Source organism: Pan troglodytes, chromosome 1, assembly GCF_028858775.2.
Source record: "Pan troglodytes isolate AG18354 chromosome 1, NHGRI_mPanTro3-v2.0_pri, whole genome shotgun sequence".
Lineage (NCBI taxonomy): Eukaryota > Metazoa > Chordata > Mammalia > Primates > Hominidae > Pan > Pan troglodytes.
The window spans coordinates 75,409,783-75,437,345 of NC_072398.2; the positions used below are offsets into that span (position 1 = coordinate 75,409,783).

Sequence of the window (27,563 nt, forward strand, 5' to 3'; positions counted from 1 at the left end):
GGTTTCACCATTTTTGTTTTTTTCTCCCCCTTTAAAAGGTATGAAATAATAAAGCTCTCTTTCAACTCATGTTCAGCTCAGTTAAGTTATTTTTCCCCACAGTTCTGTTTGTTGTGGCCTGGTGCTAACAATATTTTCTTAAAGGTCTAAAGGAAATGTTTTCTTCCAACATAATATCCTGTACACTGCAGAAGGTCTTTTCTTTTGCCTTTTGGTAACTGGCCTCACAGATTTTACGTCTTATTGAAATAATTCCTATGCCATTATTATTAAGTTTTACTTTGCTTAGGAAAAAAAACTGATAATTGTTTTTTTAAAAATTAAGGTTATTACATCTGTGTATCTTTCTGTATGTGCTTTTAAAGTACTTGTAACACTAAGTTACAGGGATTTGACTCCTGGGTCTAAAATGGACACAAAGCCCTGCTAAGTCTTAAACACTGACAGCAGTTAAATCCTCATCTTCAGGCCCCATAGAGGATGCCAATCAAAATAAACTGCATTCCTGAGACAGAGGGCCAGAAATTAACACCATTCAACTCCTCAAGGTCCAGGGACTATTGAGGAAGAGGTGGGTGTGTGAGATTGTAAGGGCCCATTTTAAGACATAAAATAAGTACAGTTTCTCTATAAATTAACCATTAATATCAATGGCACACTGATACAAGACCAGCATATGAGCCCCTGTGTCAGATTAATATGGTTTGTTTTTTAAGCATTAACAAAAACATTAATAAAGATTATAAAAGGCTTATGGAAGTTATAGCTTATGATCAAGATTAAAATTTTATATATTTATAAAAATTTGAAAAACAAATTTAATTGACTTCATGTTGTTTTTATTAGGGTTTATTGTTTGGAAAATTGTTTCCTCTCTCAAAATAAAAGTTTTGCACCTTTTTTTTTTTTTTTAAATCCTTCAGTTATCACTTTGGTTAAATGAATGACTTATTTTACAATGACCTGTGATCCTATTTTGTAATATCAAGTGTTTTAAAGCTTTGATATTTGACAAACTTTCCAAAATCAAATTATAAATTATGTCTTTTTCTGACCTAATTAATCCTTTAAGATATTCCCGGTTCCTTAAAGTCCAAAAATGACATATTTGGCTTATTTGGTATAAAAATTATATAGGAAGCATTGTCAACATGAAATGGTGTTTGGTTTTCTTTGGGCTGTATTTGTATAAAGATGTTATTGGCATGTGTTCAAAAATTATGGGAAACTCCTATAATTCTTTTTTTTTTTTTTGAGATGGAGTCTCACCCTGTCACCCAGGTGGGAAACTCCTATAATTCTAATATGAATTAGTGTATGTTATCAGTAATAATGATAATTTTTATGGTAAATTATTGTGTGCCATAAGGTAACAAATTTCCTTGTCAATTGTATCTTTATGGCTGCCCTAAAACTTTTTGTCATCCATGAATGATTGTTGTCTTATTTTGGTCCTCTTTAAAAGGTGGTTTTATAATCAGCTATAAACTCTAACAGGTGCCCTTGAATGCAGGTTTCTGATTACTTTGGAGATTGTAACATTTGAACAGAGGAAAAACTTTCAGGACTCATGAAGAGCTGAAATGTTTATGACTATCAAGCAGAACAGGAACTAACTGCAGGGACTAAACTAATAGAAGTTTAAAGTAATCTTTTTAACTTTCTGTTTAAAACGTTGCTGATCCTTTGTTTTTCAGAGTCAAGAAAACTTTTAAGCTATTTACAGCTTTTAACAGTTAAGTACTCCTATGAACAAAAGTTGGAGCATATGTGTTTCTGTCTACCTGATTTCTACAGAATTTGGAAACTATTTGTGAGTATTCTTATGACAATACAATTATTTGCATAAGTGCAATAAGAATCTTTCTTCATTTTTAACAGGACACAACTGGAGAAACTGGTTATTTTACCAAGGCTTTGACTAAAATGGTGTGCTTTCATTTAAGGAATCAAACTTGACTTATGGAGCCAATAAAAGCCCCTTGGAAAAATTGGCCTCATACCTTTTTCTACACAGTCCCTTTACAGTGTTCCTGACCTGTGGTAGGTAAAGAATGTCACTTTCTGACAGACCCAAGAGCCCCAAGTTTATCTTGGAACATTGAGAGGAGAGGAATTCACAACTCATAGGTATTTGATGGTACAAATCCATGGCTGGGCTTGGCTTTAAAAAAGTCATATCTGAGATTCCTTCTATGGACTAAAGTTCCATCAAAGCCAATTTAAATGCCTATGTAAAATAAAATTATTCTTGATACATTGTATACAAATAATCAGGTGAAGGGTAATAAAGCAAATCAGTCTTACCATGATTTGTCTTTAATAAAAATGGGAAACTGGATAAAGAAAAATTATGTTTAAAAAACTATAGTACACCCGTTGTTAGATTCTAGTCTTGCCTATTGTTTTTCAATTTTTATTATTTTCTACAGTTTGGACTGAATTCTAATTCTATTTTTTCTTTTTTCTTTTTGAGACAGAGTCTCCCTCTGTTCCCCAGGCTGGAGTGTAGTCACATGATCTTGGCTCACTGCAACCTCCACCTCCTGGGTTCAAGCAATTCTCCTGCCTCAGCCTCCTAAGTAGCTGGGATTACAGGCACCTGCCAGCATGCCTAGCTAGTTTTTTGTATGTTTAGTAGATACGGGGTTTTGCCATGTTGGCCAAGCTGGTCTCAGACTCCTGACCTCAGGTGATCCACCTGCCTCGGCCTCCCAAAGTGCTGGGATTACAGACATGAGCCACCGTGACTGGCCTGAATTCTAATTTTTCTTGGCTACATGCCTGCAAAATAATGTTTTCAATTTTTTTTCCTTCTTTTTTCTCCATTTTTCCTAATTTGGAGTCACTGAAAACTAAGCTATACTTTTTTTTAAAGCCCTGCGAACTGAAGCTAAATAACTTAAACTTTAGAGGAAAATAATAGCAACCTATTTATGTACATAAGCCACTTTCATACCTGCCTACTAATATATGGACTTCAGAGCAATATGGCCTATATTGATTTTCCAGGATCGTTCTTTTGTTTGTTGTTGCTTTTTCTCCTTCCTTCCCCTATTTTCTCTTCATAGGACATAAGACTTTACAACCTTCTAAAAATGAGCTTTCCTAATAACTTGGGACCTACCAGTCTAGGAATAAACCATCCTAGCCATAAGAGATCAGACAAAACCTGAGACCAGAGCCTCATTTCTTTTAATATGCTTTCTCCAAAAAATTTTTAAAAAGTGGGGAAATGTGAAAAGAAAATGTCTTGGGTCCCTAAAATCACTAAGCTAAAGGGAAAAGTCAAGCTGGGAACTGCTTAGGGCAAATCTGCCTCCCATTCTATTCAAAGTCACCCCTCTGCTCACTGAGATAAATGCATATATGATTGCCTCCTTTGGAGAGGCTAATCAGAATGCAACCATTTGTCTCTTACGTATCTGTGACCTGGAAGCACCCCCTACTTCTAACCCCCCTGCTTCGAGTTGTCCCACCTTTCCAGACTGAACCAATGTTCATCTCACATATGTTGATTAATGTCTCATGTCTTCTTAAAACGTATAAAACCAAACTGCTCTAACCACCTTGGGGACTGCTCTAACCACCTTGGGCACATGTTATCAGGACCTCCTGAGGCTGTGTCATGGGCGTGCATCCTCAACTTTGGCAAAATAAACTTTCCAAATCAACTGACACCTGTCTCAGATTTTTGAGGTTCACAAAAGCATGGTGAATGTGGAAAAAAAAAAAGCCAAAAATATCCCCATCCCAAAAGAACCATGAAGGTGGGCCGAGTGCAGTGGCTCGTGCCTGTAATCCCAGCCCTTTGGGAGGCTGAGGCAGGAGGATCACTTAAGGCTAAGAGTTGGAAACCAGCCTGGGCAACATGGCAAAACCCTGTCTCTACAAAAAATACAAAAAAAAATTAGCTGGGCATGGTGGTGGGTGCCTGTAGTCCCAGCTATTTGGGAGGCTGAGGTGGCAGGATCACCTAAGCCTGGGGAGAATGAGGCTACAGTGGGCCGTGATCACACCACTGCACTCCAGCCTGGGTGACAGAGTAAGATGCTATATCTAGAAAAAGAAAAGAAATGTTCCCTCACAGAAAATGGGAGTTCACTAACCAGAAAAGGAGGGACCAGCAGGTGAAAACCATGGGTGTTCACTATTTCATTCTCCTCAACTGTAGAGATTAGCTACATGGAGAAATAATTCTTTAGTTACACACCAGGGGAGTGGCTTTAATATTATCTAATTATTGCCAGAAAGACTCAAGGCAAATTATTTTGAAATAAAGTTGTTATTTTTGGCAGATTTTCTCTAATATTTAATTAGCATATAGCTAACAAGTAGCAGTCCTCTGGTGTTTTAAACCAGACTGACCTAGGTACAAATCCTGGTTTGGCCCTATTAGCTGTGTGGTCTTAGGTAGGTGACTCAACCTTCTGAAGTGTCGGTTTCAAGAATAATATCACTTTCTTATAGCAACTTATAGAGTTGCTATAAGGATTAGAGATAATTTATATGAATCACTTAACACAGTACTCAGCATATAATAGGCTTTCAAACAACAAGATGTAGCACATTAAGTTACCTTGGAGTAAATTTTTCAACTAGTTGATCCAGGTTTTTCATCAGAAATTGACATTGTACAACGGACATGACTCAGTCTAGGAAGTATAGAAATATGGCAGGGTGTGGTGGTTCATGCCTGTAATCCTAGCACTTTGGGAAGCCAAGGCAGGTGGATCACCTGATATCATGAGTTCGAGACCAGCCTGCCCAACATGGTGTAACCCCATCTCTACTAAAAAATTACAAAAATTAGCAAGGCGTGGTGATGTGTGCCTGTAATCCCAGCTACTTGGGAGGCTGAGGCTGGAGAATCACTTGAACCCAAGAGGCGGAGGTTGCAGTGAGCCGAGATGACACCAGTGCACTCCAGCCTGGGTGACAGAACAAGACTCCATCTCAAAAAAAAAAAAAAAAAAACGTATAGAAATGTAGTTTTTTATACAATAATTTCTATTCTGAGGGCCTATTCTCTTATGTTGGAAAAAACTAGTTTCAATCGTTTTGGAAACCTCTCACCTACCATAATTTTCTGGAGGGGATCTAATTTCTGGGGGGTTTGAATAGTGCTTAATCATTTGCTGCTTAAGCTGTCTGTTCACCAGGCCTTCACTGTCTTATCTGGACCTCCATCATTAATACCCACAGGTTATTGCTGAGATGTGTCTTACACATGGGCACTCGGCCCCTTCAAATCCAGTGGCTCTTTCCAATACTCTCAGGTCAAGCTTGCAGGGGGTGTGGCTAAGAGAGGGTGTCATGGGAGTCTTTCTGCTGCATCTAGGCCACACTCTTGCCATGAATCTCCTGTCTGTTTCTAACCTGGTCTGCCTAGATGCATCACGCAGCTGTTTCTGACCTGGAGTTCAAGTGGAGCTCAGGGCATCTTTGCTTTTAGGTCTCAAACCTATTGTGTTTTACTACCTTTCTAATATTAGCATTCAGAGCACTAAAAAATAATCTTTAAAAACTCTATTTAATTTTTAGTTGTTTAATTCCACTTCAGACTTTCAAGAAACAGTTCTATTTGGGAATTCTTCATATCCCCTGAAGACTAATGAAAAACAGAATCATGTACAGTTTTGTACAGTTATGCATCATAAGTCATCTTCCATCCAGATATTAAAAAACAAAGACTATGAAAAATAGCATGTTAAAACTGAAATGCCTAAAATTAGCCTTGCTCTTCATCACCTTCAGTAAGAAATGATTGTTGAGTAGAGCAAATGTGTTGTATAGTGACTGCAGGAGCAAGCTTCCAACTGACAGATTATTGTTCCTCTCTATAATGTAAAACTCTAAAATTTTGATTACCACAACTTATTTGAACATGAAAAATTAATAATTACATTAGAAAAAATTCAAATTTATTCTTGTATTTCAAAAGTTCAGATTTATGATGGTGTTACTGGTGGTGAATCTGTATGGGTCTGCAGCCGCCTTAATTCTTGCCTCAGAAGAGAGAATCTGAGGGGCATTATGCAGAAGAAGAGACCGAGGCAAGTTTTGGAGCAGGAGTGTAAGTTTATTAAAAAGCTTTTGGGCAGGAATGAAAGGAAGTAATGTACACTTGGAAAGGGCCAAGTGGGTGACTTTGAGAGATCAAGTGCAGTTTGACTTTTGACTTAGGGTTTCTTTTTTTTTTTTTTTTTTGAGACGGAGTCTTGCTCTGTCACCCATGCTGGAAGGCAGTGGTGCGATCTCAGCTCACTGTAACCTCTGCCTCCCGGGTTTACGTGATTCTCCTGCCTCATCCTCCCAAGGAGCTGGGACTACAGGCGCATACCACCACGCCTGGCTAATTTTTTTTTTTTTTTGGTATTTTTTAGTAGAGACCGGGTTTCACTGTGTTAGCCAGGATGGTCTTGGTCTCCTGACTTCATGATCCGCCCGCCTTGGCCTCCCAAAGTGCTGGGATTACAGGCATGAGCCACCGTGCCCGGCCTTAGGGTTTTATATGGTGGCATACTTCTGGGGTCTTGCGTCCCTTCTCCCCTGATTCTTCTCTTGGGATGGGCTATCCACATGTGCAGTGGCCTGCTAGCACTTGGGAGAGGAGCACGTGCAGTGTGTTTACTGCAGTTCTATGCATGACACTTGAGGCATTCTTCTCTTACCAATTGAATGTACCCAAGAAGGTCATATACCAGTTAAACTCCACCATTTTGACTCTTAATGTGTATCCTTGAGCCCACTCACCTGTAAGAAGTACTTTTTAAGTGGTCCATTTTTCAGAAAACAGGCCCCGGCAAATCCAGGCACCTCCCTTGCAGATGTGACAAGCCGCATGCTACAGACATCTGGGAAGAGTGATAAGACTCACAGAAGTCAGAGGGGAGGGAGAAAAAAAAATAGGGGGTGGGGTGGCTAATCCATAAAAGGAAAGAAAGTTTTGTCATTGGGAAATCAAAACTTAAAGTGGGGAAGGAGACAAGATGTAACCTTATAAGGGGATAATGAAACTTAGGCAACGTTGGGGAAGACTGTAACCCCATAGTACTCAGCCTATGAGGAACCAGGGTAGGGACTTGCACACTAGGTGATAAATTCCTTGTTGAAACTGCACTGGGTGTGCCTGCTCACCAGACACCCGATCTTGCAAGACCATTATTAAAAAGTGTCTCTTTTGCTGTTCTTCATGCCTCTAAGTCCATTCTTTGGGTTTGGACAGGTGAGTGTGTTTCTCACATCACCTAACTCCTGAGCTCTTATGGGGAAGCTGCTGATAACCAGTTTCAGATGTTTTCTATCTATTCGGAGAGTGCCTTTTCCTGGCATTGGCTGCAACCAATTATTATTTTAGAGAGAGAGTTAACAACTGCCTATCACCTGATGGTCGCCTGACATTCCTGGTGGGGGATAGGGGAGCCTGCTCTGCTCATGCCTGACTACCTACTGTAACAATGGTGAAATTTTGCTTGGGCCTTAGGTCAAATATTCATTTCAAAACTAGGCTATTCGAACTTCAGCACAGATGTTCAGAGCCCCTCTAAAACATTCACTTACTCCTTAGTGGACTCTTGGTAGAAACAGTAAAGAAATGAATATTTTCCTTCACACCTGCCTTCAGCACAAAAACTTCCCTGTTTTCACTGTGTGATTCATGTGAACATTGATATAATTGCTAGGTATGCCTGGCCCTTCCCTGCTGGTTTCTTTCGAACCCCTTGTCCCTCCACCTCCATCGCTTCCCCCCTTTTAAAGTTGTGTTTTGCATCTTGAATTTCTGAATCAAGAGGATATAGTCTCCAAGTTTCTTCTGCTCCTAAGGTAGTTGGCACTTGTGAGGTCGCCTGAAACACTCCTTGCTGGTGACAATGACCATAAACCATGGTCATTGTGGAGAAAGATATCCAATAACTAGAAAATTAAGCAAGGGGTTATTCATACAATCTTTTGTAGTTTTTAGAATGCAATCTCATATTTCCAGAAAATTCTTTCGTTTAAAAGCCAAAGACAGGCCAACAACCAATATGCACAACTTATTTTTAAACTGTAAAACAAATACCTTATTACAGAAAATTTACAAAACAAAGAAAAAACCGACACGCCACCCAGAGACTGAAATTATAGATAATTCCTGGCTGTTTTCCACTCTGGCTTCCTGCGCCTTTGCAACCAAGAATAACCTTCCCGCGCTGCCGGAACCGCGGCGCAGGAGGAGGCGCTGCCTCGCGTGCTGCGCCGTTGCTATGGTAACCGAGGAGGCTGGGGCCCGGGTGTGGTGAGTCTAGGGGTCCTGGCGCTGTGGGCCGGGGTGGGCACTTGGGGAGGAGTGCGATGGGGTAGACGGACATCTTCCCTCCAGGCTGCTCGGGCAGGGCTGGAGGGGAGTGGGCTTCAATCTCAGCGTCCTCACACTGCTTCTGTCCAGAGCTTTGCGCACCGGTCTCCTACCCCGCCGGCAGCCGCAAGGGATCGCAGAAGGTCCTTAGGGAATTCAGGCCGAAGAGCAAACTCTGGTGCCCTGAAGTGTCCGTTGCCCCTTCGCGGGACCTCCTGGATCACCTGGCGGCGCTGCCACTTTCTGTATCCTGTTCCTCAGGCCTTCTCTTTGTTTAACTCTGTGTGCCCAGGGTTGCCCTTGGGGTCCTTCTCCTTGAGCTGGGGCTTGATTAAGGGACTACTATTTTTTTTTTAAGAAAAAAAATCAGTTGGCTTAAAAGGCACATTAGGATCTACTCCTGTATCACAACTTCAGGCTGCGTCGCCTGCCTCCTTGCCCTTTGTTTATGCTCTTCCCGTCACCTGGATTGTCCTTTTTTCCTCCTTTTAAGACTCCTACTCTTCACTATCGAGGTTTCACCTCTTCTGGGAAACCTTTCTGAGACCGCCACCCAGAATTGAATGTAGATGTCCACGGTTTTACTCTCAAAGCACTCTACCTACCTCCATTGAATCCCTGATCTCACTCTGTCATTGCTGATTTACTTGTGTCTTCCCTACCAAAATGTGAGAGCCTATGGGGTAGGTGCTATGACCTATGTGATTTTCTATTGTGGGTGCCTCGAAAGCAATCACATTCTATAGTTAAAAAGAAAAGTTTATAGATTTTTCTACACTTATTTAGTAAGGCAGACCAGGTGCTATCCTCATTTCAGAAAAGTCACATAATTAGTAACAGAATCAAGACTAAAGCAATACCATTCTGCCTTCATAGTTCCAGCCTTCCCTCTTCCCTCCAATGCTCATATTCTCTGTGAAACTGCAGTTATACGTAGCAAGGTTACAATTTTGGTGTATGTTATTACTTTTGTGGGCAAAGAAAATGTAATTTATTTTTGTATATGACTGATCTGGTTCCTTTCATGAGCATTTACTTATTGATTATTAGGAAAGAATCTAAATGTCCGATTGGGTTTAAAGTTTAGCTCAATCTAGAATTGATTTCTTTGGCTAGTGTTTAATTTCTCTTATATACAAATATTTAGGTTATCAGGTATCTTCTTGGATTCTTTCCTTGAGATGGTGCCCTGGCTATGTGGATGGCTCACGGAATCAGTTGTGGGGACGGGTCAGGGTCCCTTTGCCTTCCCTTGGCTCTGGGGGGTGATGTTCCTGGTATACCGAGTGCTCCCTGCCCTATGGCTTTCTTGGTTTTAACCTTTGGCTTATATACCATGTGAACAGGTATCTCCTGGTTTTGTCAGGACTCGGTAGAGCTCCCTGGCTCACTCAATTGCGCTGAGTTCCTGCTGTGACTTCCCTTCAGCCCTGACTGGAGTGGTTTGCACCACAGCCCTCCCTCGCTGCAAAGCCTCCTTGCCCTGCTATAGCAATTGAGTAGGGCAAGCATCCTGCAAGACTTTCCTATTTCTAGGTCTCATGTATATCCTAAGGCAGTGCTCTCAAACTTTGTTGTCTCAGGACTCCATTTTACTCTTAAGAAATGATCCCGAAGAGCTTTCCTTTATGTGAGTTATGTCTTTTAATATAGTATTACATATGTTGTAAGAATTAGAAATTAAACTGAGGATTTAAAAAATGTTTATTAATTCCTTAAAAATAAATTCACATGTTAACATCATTATATATTTCTCATAAAAATATTTTCCAGAACAAAAGAATTAGTTAGAAAATGGCATTATTTTACATTTCTGCAAATGTCTTTAATTTCTGGCTTAATGGGAGACAGATTCTTATGTCTGCTTCTGCAGTCTATCCGTTGCAATATGTTGTTTTGAAATATGTAAAGAAAATTCCTCCTTACATAGATATATAGTTGGAAAAGGGAAGAGTATTTTAATAGCTTTTTCAGATAATTGTGCACATTTTTGTGACTGCACCAAAACTCTGCAAGTGGTAGTTTCTTTTTCTTTCTTTTTTTTTTAAGATGGGGTCTCATTCTGTTGCGCCAGGCTGGAGTGCAGTGGGGTGATCTTAGCTCACTGCAACCTCTGCCTCTCGGGTTCCAGTGATTCTCCTGCCTCAGCCTCCTGAGTGGCTGGGACTACAGGCGCCTGCCACTATGCCCGACTAATTTTTTTGTGTGTTTTTAGTAGAGACAGGGTTTCACCATATTGGCCAGGCTGGTCTTGAACTCCTGACCTTGGGATCTGCCCACCTCAGCCTCCCAGTATGCTGTGATTACAGGTGTGAGCCACTGCTCCTGGCCACAAGTGGTAGTTTCTTAAAGGCTGGTTGCAGTGTGGAATCTGAAGCCGTGTCAATGAACTTTTCATACTGTGTTACATTAAAATCTATTGATCTGTCTTATACTTTGGATCTTTTACCCATGCTTGATATTGTAACATAATGGAAAATGGCAGGGGGAGTGAAGCTGATTTTGTAAAGAAGAAAAGCAGTCATTCAAATCAAGCAAAATGTTGCTTCATTTAGTTATACCAGTTTTCCAAATGTTAACATGTTTCATGCTGTAATATTTTTAAAAGCCCACTTTCATTAATATCATCTCTGATCTCATCATAAAAGTATTGGGAAGTCGTTGGCCAACACATGGCCAATACGAGTTTTCTAAAATGCAAATTGCAGCTGGGCATGATGGCTCACACTTGTAATCTCAGCATTTTGGGAGGCTGAGGTGGGAGGATCACTTGAGGTTGAGACCAGCATGGGCAACATAGCCAGACCCCCTGTCTCTACAGAAAAATTAAAAAATTAGCCTGGTGTGATGGCACACATCTATAGTCACAGCTACTCAGAAGGCTGAGTTAGGAGGATTGCTTGAGCCCAGGAGTTCAGGCTGTAGTGAGTCGTGATGGCATCACTGCACTTCAGCTTGGGTGACAGAGTGAGATCTTGTCTAAAAAAAATTTTTTTTAAAAATGCTATTTGTGTTAGAGTTCTTCAGAGAAACAGAATCAATACAATATATATAGTCCTCTGTATCTGCGGATTAAACCAGCCTTGGATCTAAAATATTTGGAAAAAACATAGATGGTTGTGTTTGTACTAAACGTATACAGACTTTTTTTCCTGTCATTATTCCCTAAGCAATACAGTATAACAACTATTTACATAGCATTTACATCGTATTAGGTATTATAAGTAATCTAGATTTAACATATATGGGAAGATGTGTGTAGGTTATATGCAAATACTACACCATTTTATATAAGGCACTTGAACATCCATGGATTTTGGTATCTACAGGGGTGGAGGGTTCCTGAATCAATCCCCCCATGAATACTGAGGGACAACTATATATATGAATAAATATAGAATAATTTATTATAAGGAATTGGTTCATGTGATTATGGAGGCTGAGAAATTTCAAGATCTGCATTCAGCAAGCTGGAGATCCAGGAGAGCCATTTGTGTAGTTCCAATCCAGGTCTGAGGGCCTGAGAAACAGGAAAGCTGATAGTATAAGTTCTAGTCCCAGCCTGAGCCTGAAGGCAGATGCCCAGCTTGAAATTAGGCAGAGAGAGTGAATTCTCCCTTACTTAATCTTTTGTTGTATTCAGGCCTAGTTATTTTTCATAAACTATTTTTTCGTTAACAAGTAATGTGTTTAAGATGAATTACTACGTCCTTTATTTGTGGTTTTTTTGTTGTTGTTTTTTGGAGACAGGGTCTTGCTCTGTCATCCAGGCTGGAGTGCAGTGGCATGATCATAGCTCACTGCAACCTCTGCCTCCTGAGCTCAAGCGATTCTCTCACCTCCACCTCCCAAGTAGCTGGGACCACAGGCATGTGCCCCCATGCTCAGCTATTTTTTTTTCCTGTATTTTTTGTAGAGATGGGGTTTCGGTGTGTTGCCCAAGCTGGTCTCGAACTCCTGAACTCAAGTGATCCACTCACCTCAGTCCCCCAAACTGCTGGGATTACAGGTGTGAGCCACTGTACCTGGCCTCAGTTTTAATTTCTGATATAAATATTAATTTAGATATAACTCATATAAACAAAAATTCCCTGGGGTTCTCAATTTTTAAGACTGTAAAGAGCCCTGAGATCAAGGAATTTGAGAACCACTGCCCTAATTATGTTGGTTCTGGGCTGATATAGAAATTAAGCTCCATTCAAGGGTATAACAAGAGTAGCTTTGAATATTCTGGACCAAATCATAGTTCAAGATTTGATCTAGTTTGTCTTCATATCTTTGAATTAACCTGGGATCAGACTGATCTCTAGATGTGGAATAATATGTTGGTAATCAAGTGTCTGGTGGTGGTAGGGTAGAAAATTATTTATTCATACCTTGCATAGGAATAAACTATGGCATATTCAAAAAGAAGAAGAGCTGGGTGTGGTGGCATGGGCCTGTAGTCCTAGCTACTTGGGAGGTGGAGGCAGGAGGATTGTGAGCCCAGCTACTTAGGATCCAGGGCAGGAGGATAGCTTGAGCCCAGGAGTTCAAGACCAGCCTGTGCAATGTAGCAAGACCTAGTTTTTTTTTTTTGTTGTTGTTTATTTTTTTAAAAAAGAAAATAAGTAGCATTACCATCTTTTCTTTTGCTTCATGGATGATTTTGCTGGAGGTTTGATGATGACCTAATAATGATGATGGTAGCTTCTATTTACTAAATGTTCCCCATGTGCTTGGCATGTACATCACCTAATTTATTTTAATTCTTAGAACAATCATAGATTAGGCTCTAGTGTTATTCCTACAAAAGAGTATGTAAATTGCCCAGTATTATGCAGCTAATAAATTGAGGGATTGGATTGTGAACCCAAGTCTCTCTGACTCCAAAACCCATTGCTCTTGGCTATGAAAAAAAGCACTGGGAATTGCAAGCTTGACTTTAAGAGTTATTGAATATATATGACTTGTTAAGAATTGTGGTAAGTCTGAAAGTAACACAAAGAAATGTAAAGCTTGATTCCTGCGCCCAGCAAGTTTACAACCTAATTGGATAGATTATGTACTTGAAACAATTAGGAAATAATATAATATCATATTTGGTAAGTTGTATTGTATAGACTATACATAATGACCTTTGGAGTTCAGAATATTGAAAGGCCAGTGTACACTCAAGAGAGGAATTAGGGAAAGGCTTAGGAAGAAAGTGGGCTTATAGCTTGGCCTAAATAGGATTTGGGTAGTTGGAATGTAGGAGATGTAAAGCTATTCTAGGTCTTATAGCAGGAATACCTGTGAAACAAAAATAGGAATTTCTCAGTATCTTCAAGGTCTCATGGCTGGGACCCTGGTGTTCCAGTGAAAGGCATTCCAAACACATCCTGCCTCTATTCTCTAAGGTTTGAATATGGATATCTTTAGCAGAAATGTTTCAAAAGATTACAACTACTATTAATAGAGTGACAAAATTATTGTCTAATAATAACAGACACTTTTGAGAGTGAAAGTAGATGCTATTAAAAATTATACCAGGAAAACAGCTATAACGGGAAATGTCCTGCATACATTGGGACATATGTCACCCAAGCTATTAACCATAAACACAAGCTGTTTAACTTCTGTTAGAGTCCTTCTTGTTGATTTCCTGGTATAGTCTCCATAGTGCTTATTCAAGACTCATGTTTTTACACACTGTGGGTTGTATCCCATTTAGTGGGTCATGCAGTCAGTTTAGTAGGTGGCACCCAGCTTTAAAAAAATAGAATGCGACAAAAAACAGTGATATGTTACCTGTAGTAAAGAGAAACATTGCTTTGTTTTAAAAAGAAATATATATGTACAAATATAGCCATATATGCCATGTATCCAGGATAAAATTGTCCATTGTTACCGAACAATAAATTATGTGGATACTCTATTGATAGTAGTTACATATATTTACATATAAAATTAAACTGTCATAAACTAATTTACGTATTATAACAGAAATAATTTATACAAGATATAAAATAATATATACGTATTTGAAGAGAACAACCACCTCATGGTCTAAATTATCCTTTCAGGCTCCAGCTATTATGCTTGAAATCCAGTGGGAAGGAATTAAGCATTCCTGGAATTTGCAGTCTATATATCTGCTTACATCTTATCGCTTACTATTTGGACATGTGGCCACACCAATATTACAAGAGAGATTGGAAAATAGTCTTATTCCACCATAAAGATCAGTTTAGGAAAAAGCCTTGTTAAAAGAAGAGAGGGTGGGGTTCTATTCCAAAAGAAGAGAGGGTGGGGTTCTATTCCAAAAGAAAAGGAGATGAGATTTTGGGGAAGACAACTAGTAATTACTGGGAGGCTGAAAATGAGGAAACCAAGGGAACTGTGGAGGATCAGACCACAAGAACCACAGTATGTTCTCATAGCAGGCAGTTTGATCAGCATACTATTTCTGTCACTTGCGATGAGTGCCCTTCAACTAGCCTCATTTCCTTGTATCCCTTGTTCAAGATTCAAGATCGCAGGATGGATCCCCTGATGGGCTGAGCTTAAATAATATGCCTGCCCCCAGGCTTGTGCTGAGAGAGAGAAAAGAAGAATCCTGCTTCTTAGTCTTCCGGTGTGGGAAGTTAGCTATATCTTTTATTAGAATTCTCTGAAACTGAGATAGGAGTGCTTTAAAGAAGGTGTGTGTGTGTGTGTGTGTGTGTGTGTGTGTGTGTGTGTGTGTGTTGGAAGGGTGGGGAGTTGGATGTCAGACACTGAAGAATTATAAGTTTCCACTGTAATTCTTCTGTAAAATGAAAGAGTTGAACTAAACCATCTCAAATACAAGACGTGCACCAAATCTTATGGTTGAGTCATTGTTGATTGGGTAACTCAACTCCCATTTCCAATCCCTGTCTACCTTGCTTGCCTCTATCACAGAGGCTGGAAAATCAAGAAACTTGCTTTTTTTCCTCCCTCTCCTCTTAAAGATGGGGTAGCCACACCGCATTGTACAGTCTGGCCTTTGAGATATAACTGGAAGTTTGTTGGGACTTGTTAGAAAAGATTTTTGTTTTGCTTTCCCCTTAAGAGGGATTGGAGGGATTGATATCACTGGTATCCTCTAGGTGATTTCCCCATTCTTCCTGCCATCAATTAAGATGAGATTTCAGGAGTTATAACATGAGGCAAGAGTTGTGAAGATGAAAGTCTTACACACTAAGTATGATGGAGTGATAGAAAGAGATTGGATCTATATTTTTGAGCTGCTGAACCCTCTCCATCTTTAAATTTCTCATTATGTGTGAAAAGAATCTCCTACTTTTAAATAGTCAATCTTACTTGGCTTTTGTATTATTTACAGCCAAAGAATTCCTAACAGCTTACAAGCATTATACACATTTACAGAAGGAAGGGATTAATGTAGGGTAGTAATAGAGAAGTTTCTAATATTCTACCAATTTAAAATGCATATCACAATGATCTTTTGACTATTATCCTATTTATTTTCTTTACTTCACCATAGCAGTAAATGACAATTTTCTTTTCTTTCAGCACTCTTTAGGACTGTTATTTCTTAAGAACAGGGTTAGAAAACTATGGCCTGTGGACCACCACCTCTTTTGTAAATAAGGTTTTCTTCAAACACAGCCACACCCATTCATTTGTGTATTGTCTGTAACTACTTTCAAGCAACAACTGCAGAGTTGAGTAGTTAGAATAGAGACAGAGGGTCCACAAGCCTAAAATATCTGCTCCCTGGCCTTTTACCCCTGCTTTGGAATGCTGTTCCATTTTCCTGTGGCCTTCATAGTCTTTGTCATTCTCTGCAGTCCTACTTCAGTATCACCTTGAATGTTCTTTTTCAAGTTTTTTCTCTTCACTTCCCTGTTATTTCCTAGTGCTTCACCATGTTTATTTCCTTGGAAACACTTACAACAATCTAAAATTATCATTTTTTATTTTTTATTGCCTGTTTCCAATCAGAATATCTGCTTCATGATAGGAGGGATCTTTCCTACCTTGTTGAATCCTCAGGATCTAGCATAGTGCCTGGCATAGAGGAAGGAATCCAGTAAACACTGAATTATATGAGTGAATAATTAAAGCCCCAATTCACACTAATTTAGATTTCTGTAATAACTGTCTAATTGATTTTTCTTTTTTGCCTCTAGTCTCTTACTCCTCTAATCTATGTCACTCAGGCTTGTCGGATCAATCTCCTTGAAACCTACTTAGTTCCTAGCACTAAAACCTTCAGCTAACTGTCCTTAATTGCTCCTTGCTCTACCAGTTGTCTACAGAATCAAGTTCAGACTTGCTGATGCAATCCCAGCCTCTTTTTAAGAGCAGACTTCTTGCTTATTTTGAATGGCCTATACTTAACCAAATTGGCCAACATGCTCATTCCCAAAAATACCTGTGATCTTTGCTTTGGTGCTTTAACTTAGTTATTCCATCTGGAATTTCCTTCTTTCTGACTTCTGAATGACAGTCTTGCCCATTCTTGATGGCTCAACTTAAATGTTAATATTCTTTACTAAACATATAATTCCCTTTATCACATTTCCCACATCTTGTCTTCTCCCACTACCCTTCACCCCTGGTAAACATGATCTTGAATCTGTGTTCAATGTTGCTTTTTGTCTTTTTTTTCTGTGTAGTGTTACTGCATCTACTTGTATTCCTAAAAAGTCTGTTTAATTGCTTTTCACTTGACAAAAATACATCTTGAGATATATATATAATCCTTTGGATTTACATTTTTCATGTGATATATTGGTAAGATTCATTTATATTGTTCTGTGTCTTACTTACTGCTGTGTGACAAATGAGCCCTAAGCTTGTTAGGTTAAAAACAACACTCATTCATTATCTCAGTTTCTGTGGGTCAGGAATCTAGGCACAGATTAGCTGGATCCTCTACTTCAGGATTTCTCATGAGGCTATAATCAAGGTGTTGCCTGAGGCCATAGTCACCTCAAGGTTAACTGGGCCAGATCTACTTCCAAGCTCACTCAGTGGTTGCTGGCAGAATTAAGTTCCTTATGGAATTGGATTAAGAGCTTTGATTCTTACTGGCTGTTGAACAGAGATCACCCTCAGTCCTTGAAAGGTGGCCTTCTCCATCACAGCGCATGAGAAGAGCCAGGGAGAGAATATCAGCAAGACAAAATCACAGTCTGTTGTAACTGAATTACAGAATTTACATCCCCTCATTATTGCTGTACTCTCTTCATTAGAAGCCAGTCACTAGGTCCAGCCCACATTCAAGGTAAGGAAATTACACGAAGGTATGAATACCAGGAGGCAGGGGTGGGACATTGGGAGCCTTGTCAGAAGTTGCCTACCATATGGCATATCATTGTAATTTATTTCTTTTAACAGTTATATACCATTTTGTGTGAATATACCAGTTTATGCTCATCTTCTTGGACATTGGTTTTCCCTTCTGGGTTTTTTGCTGTTGTGAACAGTGATGCCACAAACATTCTTGTACGTAATGAAGGGACTCTGGTACTCTTCTCTGAATCTTTCCCAGTTTAATACTGTGTTCTGACAGACTGAAGCACTATTAAGACATCCTTAGTTAGATCCTTTTGTAATTCACAGGTGTGATTATTGGGTTTTCATGCTCGTGTGAGAGGTACCTCCTTCAAACCTTGTTACAACACGGGCACATTTCCTGTCTGTTGCGAAAAAAAAAAGAAACATCCTTGAATAATTTTATCTGGAATTAATCTTATTGCTTCTAAACTCCCATAGCATTTCTCCCATAGCATTATTACTACTTGTCACCTTTTATTACACTTATTTTGTGCACTTCATATTTTTTCCTTTGAAATAGTAACTTGTTGAAGGTAGGAAATAAATTTGATTCTGGTTTTCACAATTTACACAGTGCTTTCAGTATGTGTTACTGACTGAATGAATTCTGTTTAAATGTCGGTGCCTAATTTTTAATCTTCATAATCTGGCTCCAGTAACCCAATTATATTTCTCACTTCTCTCATACAAGGACCCTTATTTAGGCAAGTGGGTCTCTTAGACATTCTTTTTCAATCTCTTCCTAATGAATTTAGATCATATGATCTCTTTCTTCTCCTGTTTCTATTGAATTTATTATTTATTTCACACATTTAACATTTTAGTATATACTTGAGCTATGTTATATGTACCTACTCATAATAGGTACACAATAAACTTTATTGATGGAATTGCTGAAGTATCTTACTTTATAGTTATTTTCAAATAGTTAAGTATTTTTATACCATCTATATTGTCAGTTGACTGAGCAAATAAATAAACAAATACTGATGTGTTTGAGTAGATTTTTATCACTTTTTAATTTTTTTGGTCATAGGTATTTTTGGAGTTAATGGAGTCAGAAGGACCTCCAGAGTCAGAGAGTTCAGAATTTTTCTCACAGCAAGAAGAGGAAAATGAAGAAGAAGAAGCCCAAGAACCAGAGGAAACAGGCCCTAAGAACCCCCTTTTACAACCTGCTCTCACAGGGGATGTAGAGGGTTTGCAGAAGATATTTGAGGATCCTGAGAATCCTCATCATGAACAGGCCATGCAGCTTCTCTTAGAAGAAGACATCGTTGGGAGAAATTTGTTGTATGCAGCTTGCATGGCTGGGCAAAGTGACGTGATTAGAGCTTTGGCAAAATATGGTGTGAATCTGAATGAAAAAACCACCAGAGGTATTTTGTCTTTTTTCTCTCATCAATATTACTTATGACTACCTAAAGATGCAATGTAATATCTTTAAGGTTAGATATATTTGATGTGCCTGTTTTATACTTTACATATATGTGTATATACATCTATATGGGTGTATGTATGTGTATACATGTAAATGTATCAATGTTGATATTACATAGTATAGTATTTTAGAACATAGACTTTACTATTTATTAGCTGTGTGACTTGGCAAGTTACCTGATCTTTTTGTGTATCTGTTTTTCCATCTGCAAAATGGGGATAATAATTATATTTTCCTTATAGGGTATAATGAGGATTAAATAGGATAAAATAAATATTTTAGTGCTTGGCATATCGTAAATTGATATATAGTAAATGTGTAATAATTTACTGTTATCTCTTTCCTTTGAAGATTTATTAATTTTTTAGCAATCATTATCTAAGTCGCTTTTTAAATTCAGTAATTATTTTTTCAGATTGCAAATATAATACGTGGTCATGGTAGAAAATAAAAAAAAGATCATCAGCATGATCTTCAGCAAAGAAAGGATATACATTCTCTTCATGCTCACATGGGACATTTAAAAAATATTGATCATATGTTGAGCCATAAAGGAAGTCTTAACAACTATCAAAGTATCTATAGCATATAGTCTTTGATCAGTGACTACAACAAAATAAAATTAAAAAGTAGTAACAAAAAGGTAACTGAAAACTGAAAACAAGAACACACTTCATTTATTTTTTATTTTCATTTTTATTTTTTGAGACAGGGTCTCACTCTGTCACCCAGGCTGGAGTGTAATGGCATGATCTCAGCTCACTGCAACCTCCGCCTCCCAGGTTCAAGTGATTCTCACACCTTAGCTTCCTGAGTAGCTGGGACTACAGGCATGGGTCACCACGCCTGGCTAATTTTTGTATTTTTTGGTAGAGACGGGGTTTCACCATGTTGGCCAGGCTGGTCTCGATCTCCTGACCTCCAGTGATCCACCTGTCTTGGCCTCCCAAAGTGCTGGGATTACAGGTGTGAGCTATGCATCCAGCCAAGAACACACTTTAAATCATCTATTGGTCACAGAAGATATAATGAAAATTATGAAATGTTTAAGTGACAACAGCATCACTCTATGTCTGAACCCATGGGATACAACTAAAATTAAAATTCTAGTATAATACATATATTAGAATATAAGAAACATTAAAAATTTAGTAAACAAAGCATTTGACTGAAGAAATTAGAAAAAGAACAACTGAGTAACCAAAGAAAATAAAAGAAAAATAATTGAATAAATTAATGACATTGAAAATAAAGAAATAGGCCAGAGGCCAGGTGCAGAGGCTCACACTTATAATCTCAGCACTTTGGGAGGCCGAAGTAAGAGGATTGCTTGAGGTCAGGAGTTCAAGAACAGCCTGGGTGACATGATAAGACCCTGTTTCTGAAAAAAAAAAAAAAAAAGAAGAAGAAAGAAAATAGAAAACAGAATAGATGGAAAGGAAAGGATTGATAATACCAAAATTGGGTTCACTGAAAATGAGTTGAAAAACATTTGATTATACACATACACACACACAAACACACACATATTTGTTCTCTTTTTTTTTTTCTTGAGACAGAGTCTTGTTCTGTCACCCAGGCTGGAGTGCAGTGGCACAATGTTGGCTCACTACAGCCTCCACCTCCTGGGTTCAAGCAATTCTCCTGCCTCAGCCTCCCGAGTAGCTGGGATTACAGGCATGCACCAACATGCCTGGCTAATTTTCGTATTTTTTAGTGGAGAGGGGGTTTTGCCACGTTGGCCAGGCTGGTCTCAAACTCCTGACCCCAGGTGATCCACCTGCCTTGGCCTTCCAAAGTGCTGGGATTATAGGTGTGAGTCACCGCGCCCAGCCGAGCTTTAACACTATTAATCAGAGAGAGACAGCACAAATAATATTTGGAATTGAAAACATAGAATATTAACACAGAAAAAAACCTAAGATATAAAAAAAATCATTAGAGCCAGGTGTGGTGGCTCACACCTGTAATCCCAGCACTATGGGAGGCCAAGGTGGGAGCATAGCTTGAGCCCAGGAGTTTGAGACAAGCCTCCCTACCTCCTGGGCTCAAGCAATGCTCTTCCTTCGGCCTCCCAAAGTGCTGGGATTACAGGCATGAGCCACTGCATCTGGCCCGTGATGAAAGCTCTTAGGGAAATAGGAATAGAAGAAACTTTCCTTAAGGCTGTCTATCAAAAACCCAAAGCGAACTTACCCAACATTGGATTTTTCAGAAGCATTCTTTATAATCAGAAATAAGACTAAGATATTTGTTATTATGGCTTCCATTTATCATTATAATAGAGGTTCCAGCAAGAGCGGTAAGAAGGGTAAGAGAAATAACACAGTATTGTGCTAGAGCCAGCTTTTATGAGCTCTGAAGAACTGACTGTTAAATTTTCAGAGTTTTTGTGAATTGGTTGATGTCATGTTGATAGCTGTTGAAACTGGCCATGTTGGGCCATACATCACAGTAATTGGCTAATGATACAAATCAGGGCTTTTTTTCTCCAGATAACTAGTTATACATTTACCAGCACACTACTGGATATAAAGATTAGAGTATAAGAAACAAAACTCTGATTATTCATAGGTACATAGACTTAAATTAAAGGGAATCTACTATTAGTGCTAAGAGAGTTTAGGAAGAATATGAACATAAGACCAATATCCCAATCAGCAACTTTCTATATACCATCAACAACAAGAAAATGTGATACAAATAAAGATCTTATTCATAACAAAATGATAAAGAAACTAGGAATAAGTCTGACCAAAGAATTGTTTAAGACATGGGTCCATTACAAGATGGCCAAATAGGAACAGCTCCAGTCTGCAGCTCCCAGCATGATCGATGCAGAAGACGGGTGATTTCTGCATTTCCAACTGAGGTACCTGGTTCATCTCATTGGGACTGGTTGGACATTGGGTGCAGCCCGTGGAGGGTGAGCCAAAGCAGGGCGGGGCATCGCCTCACATGGGAAGCACAAGGGGTCAGGGAATTTCCCTTTCCTAGCCAAGGGAAGCCATGATACACTGTACCTGGAAAAACGGGACATTCCTGCCTAAATACTGTGCTTTTACAACAGTCTTAGCAAATGGCACACCAGGAGATTATATCCCGTGCCTGGCTTGGCGGGTCCCATGCCCACAGAACCTTGCTCACTGCTAGCACATCAGTCTGAGATCGACCTGTGAGGCAGCAGTGTGGCAGGGGGAGGGGCATCTGCCATTGCTGAGGCTTGAGTAGGTAAACAAAGCAGCCAGGGAAGCTCGAACTGGGTGGAGCCCACCACAGCTCAGCAAGGCCTGCTGCCTCTGTTGACTCCACCTCTGGGGTCAGGGCATAGCTGAACAAAAGGCAGCAGAAACTTCTGCAGAATTAAATGTCCCGTCTGACAGGTCTGAAGAGAGCAGTGGTTCTCCCAGCATGGCGTCTGAGCTCTGAGAATGGACACACTGCCTCCTGATCCCCATGTAGCCTAACTGGGAGACACCTCCCAGTAGGGGCCGACTGACACCCCATACAGGCGGGTGCCCCTCTGGGACGAAGCTTCCAGAGGAAGGATCAGGCAGCAATAGTTGCTGTTCTGCAATATTTGCTGTTCTGCAGCCTCTGCTGGTGATACCCAAGCAAACAGGGTCTGGAGTGGACCTCCAGCAAACTCCAACAGACCTGCAGCTGAGGGACCTGACTGTTAGAAGGAAAACTAAGAAACAGAAAGGAATAGCATCAACATCAACAAAAAGGACATCCACAGCAAAACCCCATCTGTAGGTCACCAACATCAAACACCAAAGGTAGATAAAACCACAAATATGGGGAGAAACCAGAGCAGAAAAGCTGAAAATTCTAAAAACAAGAGCACCTCTTCTCCTCCAAAGGATCACAGCTCTTCACCAGCAACGGAACAAAGCTGGACGGAGAATGACTTTGATGAGTTGACAGAAGTAGGCTTCAGAAGGTCAGTAAAAACAAACTTCTCTGAGCTAAAGAAGGATGTTTGAACCCATCGCAAGGAAGCTAAAAACCTTGAAAAAAGATTAGACGAATGGCTAACTAGAATAAACAGTGTAGAGAAGACATTAAATGACCTGATGGAGCTGAAAATCATGGCAGGAGAACTATGTGATGCATGCACAAGCTTCAGTAGCCAATTCGATCAAGTGGAAGAAAGGTTATCAGCAATTGAAGATCAAATTGATGAAATAAAGTGAGAGGACAAAATTAGAGAAAAAAGAGTAAAAAGAAATGAACAAAGCCTCTAAGAAATATGGGATTATGTGGAGAGACCAAATCTACATTTGATTGGTGTACCCAAAAGTGATGGGGAGAATGGAAACAAGTTGGAAAACACTCTTCAGGATATTATCCAGGAGAACTTCCCCAACCTAGCAAGGCAGGCCAACATTCAAATTTAGGAAATTCAGAGAACACCACAAAGATAATCCTCAAGAAGGGCAACCCCAAGACACATAATTGTCAGATTCACCAAGGTTGAAATGAAGGAAAAAATGTTAAGTGCAGCCAGAGAGAAAGGTTGGGTTACCCACAAAGGGAAGCCCATCAGACTAACAGCTGATCTCTCGGCAGAAACTCTATAAGCCAGAAGAGAGTGGGGGCCGATATTCAACATTCTTAAAGAAAAGAATTTTCAACCCAGAATTACATATCCAGCCAAACTAAGCTTCGTAAGTAAAGGAGAAATAAAATCCTTTAAAGACAAGCAAATGCTGAGAGATTTTGTCACCACCAGGCCTGCCTTACAAGAGCTCCTGAAGGAAGCACTAAACAGGGAAAGGAACAACCGGTACCAGCCACTGAAAAAACATGCCATGTTATAAAGATCATTGATACTAGGAAGAAACTGCATCAACTAACGGGCAAAATAATCAGCTAACATCATAATGTCAGGATCAGAGTCACACATAACAATATTAACCATAAATGTAAATGCCGCAATTAAAAGACACAGACTGGCAAATTGGATAAAGAGTCAAGACCCATCAGTGTGCTGCACTCAGGAGACCCATCTCATGTGCAGAGACACACATATGCTCAAAATAAAGGGATGGAGGAAGATCTACCAAGCAAATGGAAAGCAAAAAAAAAAAAAAAAAAAAAAAAAAAAAAAAAAAAAAAAGCAAGGGTTGCAATCCTAGTCTCTTATAAAACAGACTTAAAACCAACAAAGATCAAAAGAGACAAGGCCATTACATAATGGTAAAGGGATCAATTCAACAAGAAGAGCTAACTATCATAAATATATAGACACCCAATACAGGAGCACCCAGATTCATAAAGCAGGTCCTTAGAGACCTACAAAGAGATTTAGACTCCCAAACAATAATAATGGGAGACTTTAACACCCCACTGTCAACATTAGACAGATCAACGAGACATAAGGTTAACAAGGATATCCAGGACTTGAACTCAGCTCTGCACCAAGCAGACCTAATAGACATCGGCAGAATGCTGCACCCCGAATCAACAGAATATACATTCTTCTCAGTACCATATCACACTTATTCTAAAATTGACCACATAGTTGGAAGTAAAGCACTCCTGAGCAAATGTAAAAGAACTAAAATCACAGCAAACTATCTCCCAGACCACAGTGCAATCAAATTAGAACTCAGGATTAAGAAAGTCACTCAAAACCACACAACTACATGGAAACTGAACAATCTGCTCCTGAATGACTACTGGATAAGTAATGAAATGAAGGCAGAAATAAAGATGTTTTTTGAAACCAGTGAGAACAAAGACACAACATACCAGAATCTCTGGGACACATTTAAAGCAGTGTGTAGAGGAAAATTTATAGCACTAAATGCCCATAAGAGAAAGCAGGAATGATCTAAAATTAACACCCTAACATCACAATTAAAAGAACTAGAGAAGCAAGAGCAAACATATTCAAAAGCTAGCAGAAGGCAAGAAATAACTAAGGTCAGAGCAGAACTGAAGGAGATAGAGACACAAAAAACCCTTCAAAAAAATCAATGAATACAGGAGTTTTTTTTTGCAAAGATCCACAAAATTGATAGACTGCTAACAAGACTAATAAAGAAGAAAAGAGAGAAGAATCAAATAGACACAATAAAAAATGATAAAGGGGATGTCACCACCGATCCCACAGAAATACAAATTACCATCAGTCAATACTATAAACACCTCTACACAAATAAACTAGAAAATCTAGAATAAATGGATAAATTCCTGGACACATACATCCTCCCAAGACTAAACCAGGAAGAAGTTGAACTGCTGAATAGACCAATAACAGGATCTGAAATTGAGGCAGTAATCAATAGCCTACCAACCAAAAAAAGTCTAGGACCAGATGGATTGACAGCCGAATTCTACCAGAGTTACAAGGAGGAGCTGGTACTATTCCTTCTGAAACTATTCCAATCAATAGAAAAAGAGGGACTCCTCCCTAACTCATTTTATGATGTCAGCGTCATCCTGATACCAAAGCTTGGCAGAGACACAACCAAAAAAGAGAATTTTAGACCAATATCCCTGATGAACATCGATGTGAAAATCCTCAATATAATACTGGCAAATAGAATCCAGCAGCACATCAAAAGCTTATCCACCATGATCAAGTTGCCTTCATCCCTGGGATGCAAGGCTGGTTCAACATACACAAATCAATAAACATAATCCATCACATAAACAGACCCAATGACAAAAAACCACATGATTATCTCAATAGATACAGAAAAGGCCTTTGACAAAATTCAACAGCCCTTCATGCTGAAAACTCTCAATAAACTAGTTATTGATGGAATGTATCTCAAAATAATAAGAGCTATTTATGACAAACCCACAGCCAATATCATACTGAATGGGCAAAAACTGGAAGCATTCCCTTTGAAAACTGGCACAAGACAGGGATGCCCTCTCTCACCACTCCTATTCAACATAGTGTTGGAAGTTCTGGCCAGGGCAATCAGGCAGGAGAAGGAAATAAAGGGTATTCAATTAGGAAAAGAGGAAGTCAAATTGTCCCTGTTTGCAGATGACATGATTGTGTATTTAGAAAACCCCATCATTTCAGCCCCAAATCTCCTTAAGCTGATAAGCAACTTCAGCAAAGTCTCAGGATACAAAATCTATGTGCAAAAATCACAAGCATTCCTATACGCCAATAACAGAGAAACAGAGAGCCAAATCATGAATGAACTCCCATTCACAATTGCTACAAAGAGAATAAAATACGTAGGAATCCAACTTACAAGGGATGTGAAGGACCTCTTCAAGGAGAACTACAAACCACTGCTCAACGAAATAAAGGAGGACACAAACAAATGGAAGAACATTCCATGCTCATGGATAGGAAGAATCAATATCGTGAAAATGGCCATACTGCTCAAGGTGATTTATAGATTCAATGCCATCCCCATCAAGCTACCAATGACTTTCTTCACAGAATTGGAAAAAACTACTTTAAAGTTCATATGGAACCAAAAAAGACCCTGCATTGCCAAGACAATCCTAAGCAAAAAACCAACAAAGCTGAAGGCATCATGCTACCTGACTTCAAACTATTCTACAAGGCTACAGTAAGCAAAACAGCATGGTACTGGTACCAAAACAGAGATATAGACCAATGGAACAGAACAGAGGCCTCAGAAATAACACCACACATCTACAACCATCTGATCTTTGACAAACCTGACAAAAACAAGAAATGGGGAAAGAATTCCCTATTTAATAAATGGTGCTGGGAAAACTGGCTAGCCATATGTAGAAACCTGAAACTGGATCCCTTCCTTACACCTTATACTAAAATTAATTCAAGATGGATTAAAGACTTAAATGTTAGACCTAAAACCATAAAAACCCTGGAAGAAAACCTAGGCATTACCATTCAGGACATAGGCATGGGCAAGGACTTCATGACTAAAACACCAAAAGCAATGGCAACAAAAGCCCAAATCGACAAACAGTATCTAATTAAACTAAAGAGCTTCTGCTCAGCAAAAGAAACTACCATCAGAGTGAACAGACAACCTACAGGATGGGAGAAAATTTTTGCAATCTGCCCATCTGATAAAGGGCTAATATCCAGAATCTGCAAAGAACTTAAACAAATTTACAAGAAAAAAACAACCCCATCAAAAAGTGGGCAAAGGATATGAACAGACACTTCTGAAAAGAAGACATTTCTGCAGCCAACAGACACATGAAAAAATACTCATCATCGTTGGTCATCAGAGAAATGCAAATCAAAACCACAATGAGATACCATCTCACACCAGTTAGAATGGTGATGATTAAAAAGTTAGGAAACAACAGGTGCTGGAGAGGATGTGGAGAAATAGGAATGCTTTTACACTGTTGGTGGGAGTGTAAAGTAGTTCAACCATTGTGGAACACAATTTTCCTCAAGGATCTAGAACTAGAAATACCATTTGACCCAGCCATCCCATTACTGGGTATATACCCAAGGGTTTATAAATCATGCTACTATAAAGACACATGCACACGTAT

At 39.3% G+C, this 27,563-nt stretch overlaps 1 protein-coding gene and 1 non-coding gene across 8 annotated transcripts in view; both read left to right on the forward strand.

Annotated features, from left to right (window-relative positions):
- The window catches only part of ANKRD45 (ankyrin repeat domain 45), a 109,455-nt gene that overhangs the window by 37,450 nt on the left and 44,442 nt on the right, over window positions 1–27,563 (forward strand). Inside the window, exons 1-4 of one of the 7 annotated variants that reach the window (XM_063811378.1) lie at window positions 8,279–9,024; window positions 9,688–9,971; window positions 17,551–17,582; window positions 18,672–19,014. In XM_063811378.1, the coding sequence (XP_063667448.1) occupies window positions 18,687–19,014 (328 nt within the window). In that variant the 5' untranslated portion in view covers window positions 8,279–9,024; window positions 9,688–9,971; window positions 17,551–17,582; window positions 18,672–18,686. Of the gene's footprint in view, window positions 1–1,697; window positions 1,814–8,187; window positions 9,972–14,388; window positions 17,583–18,671; window positions 19,015–27,563 lie in introns of those variants that run through there. The other 6 variants (XM_063811383.1, XM_063811376.1, XM_063811373.1 and 3 more) reach the window with 6 other exon arrangements.
- On the forward strand, window positions 17,902–18,003 carry LOC112207512 (small nucleolar RNA U13). The gene has a single exon (XR_002941951.1). It is a non-coding gene; the product is annotated as a small nucleolar RNA U13 (small nucleolar RNA).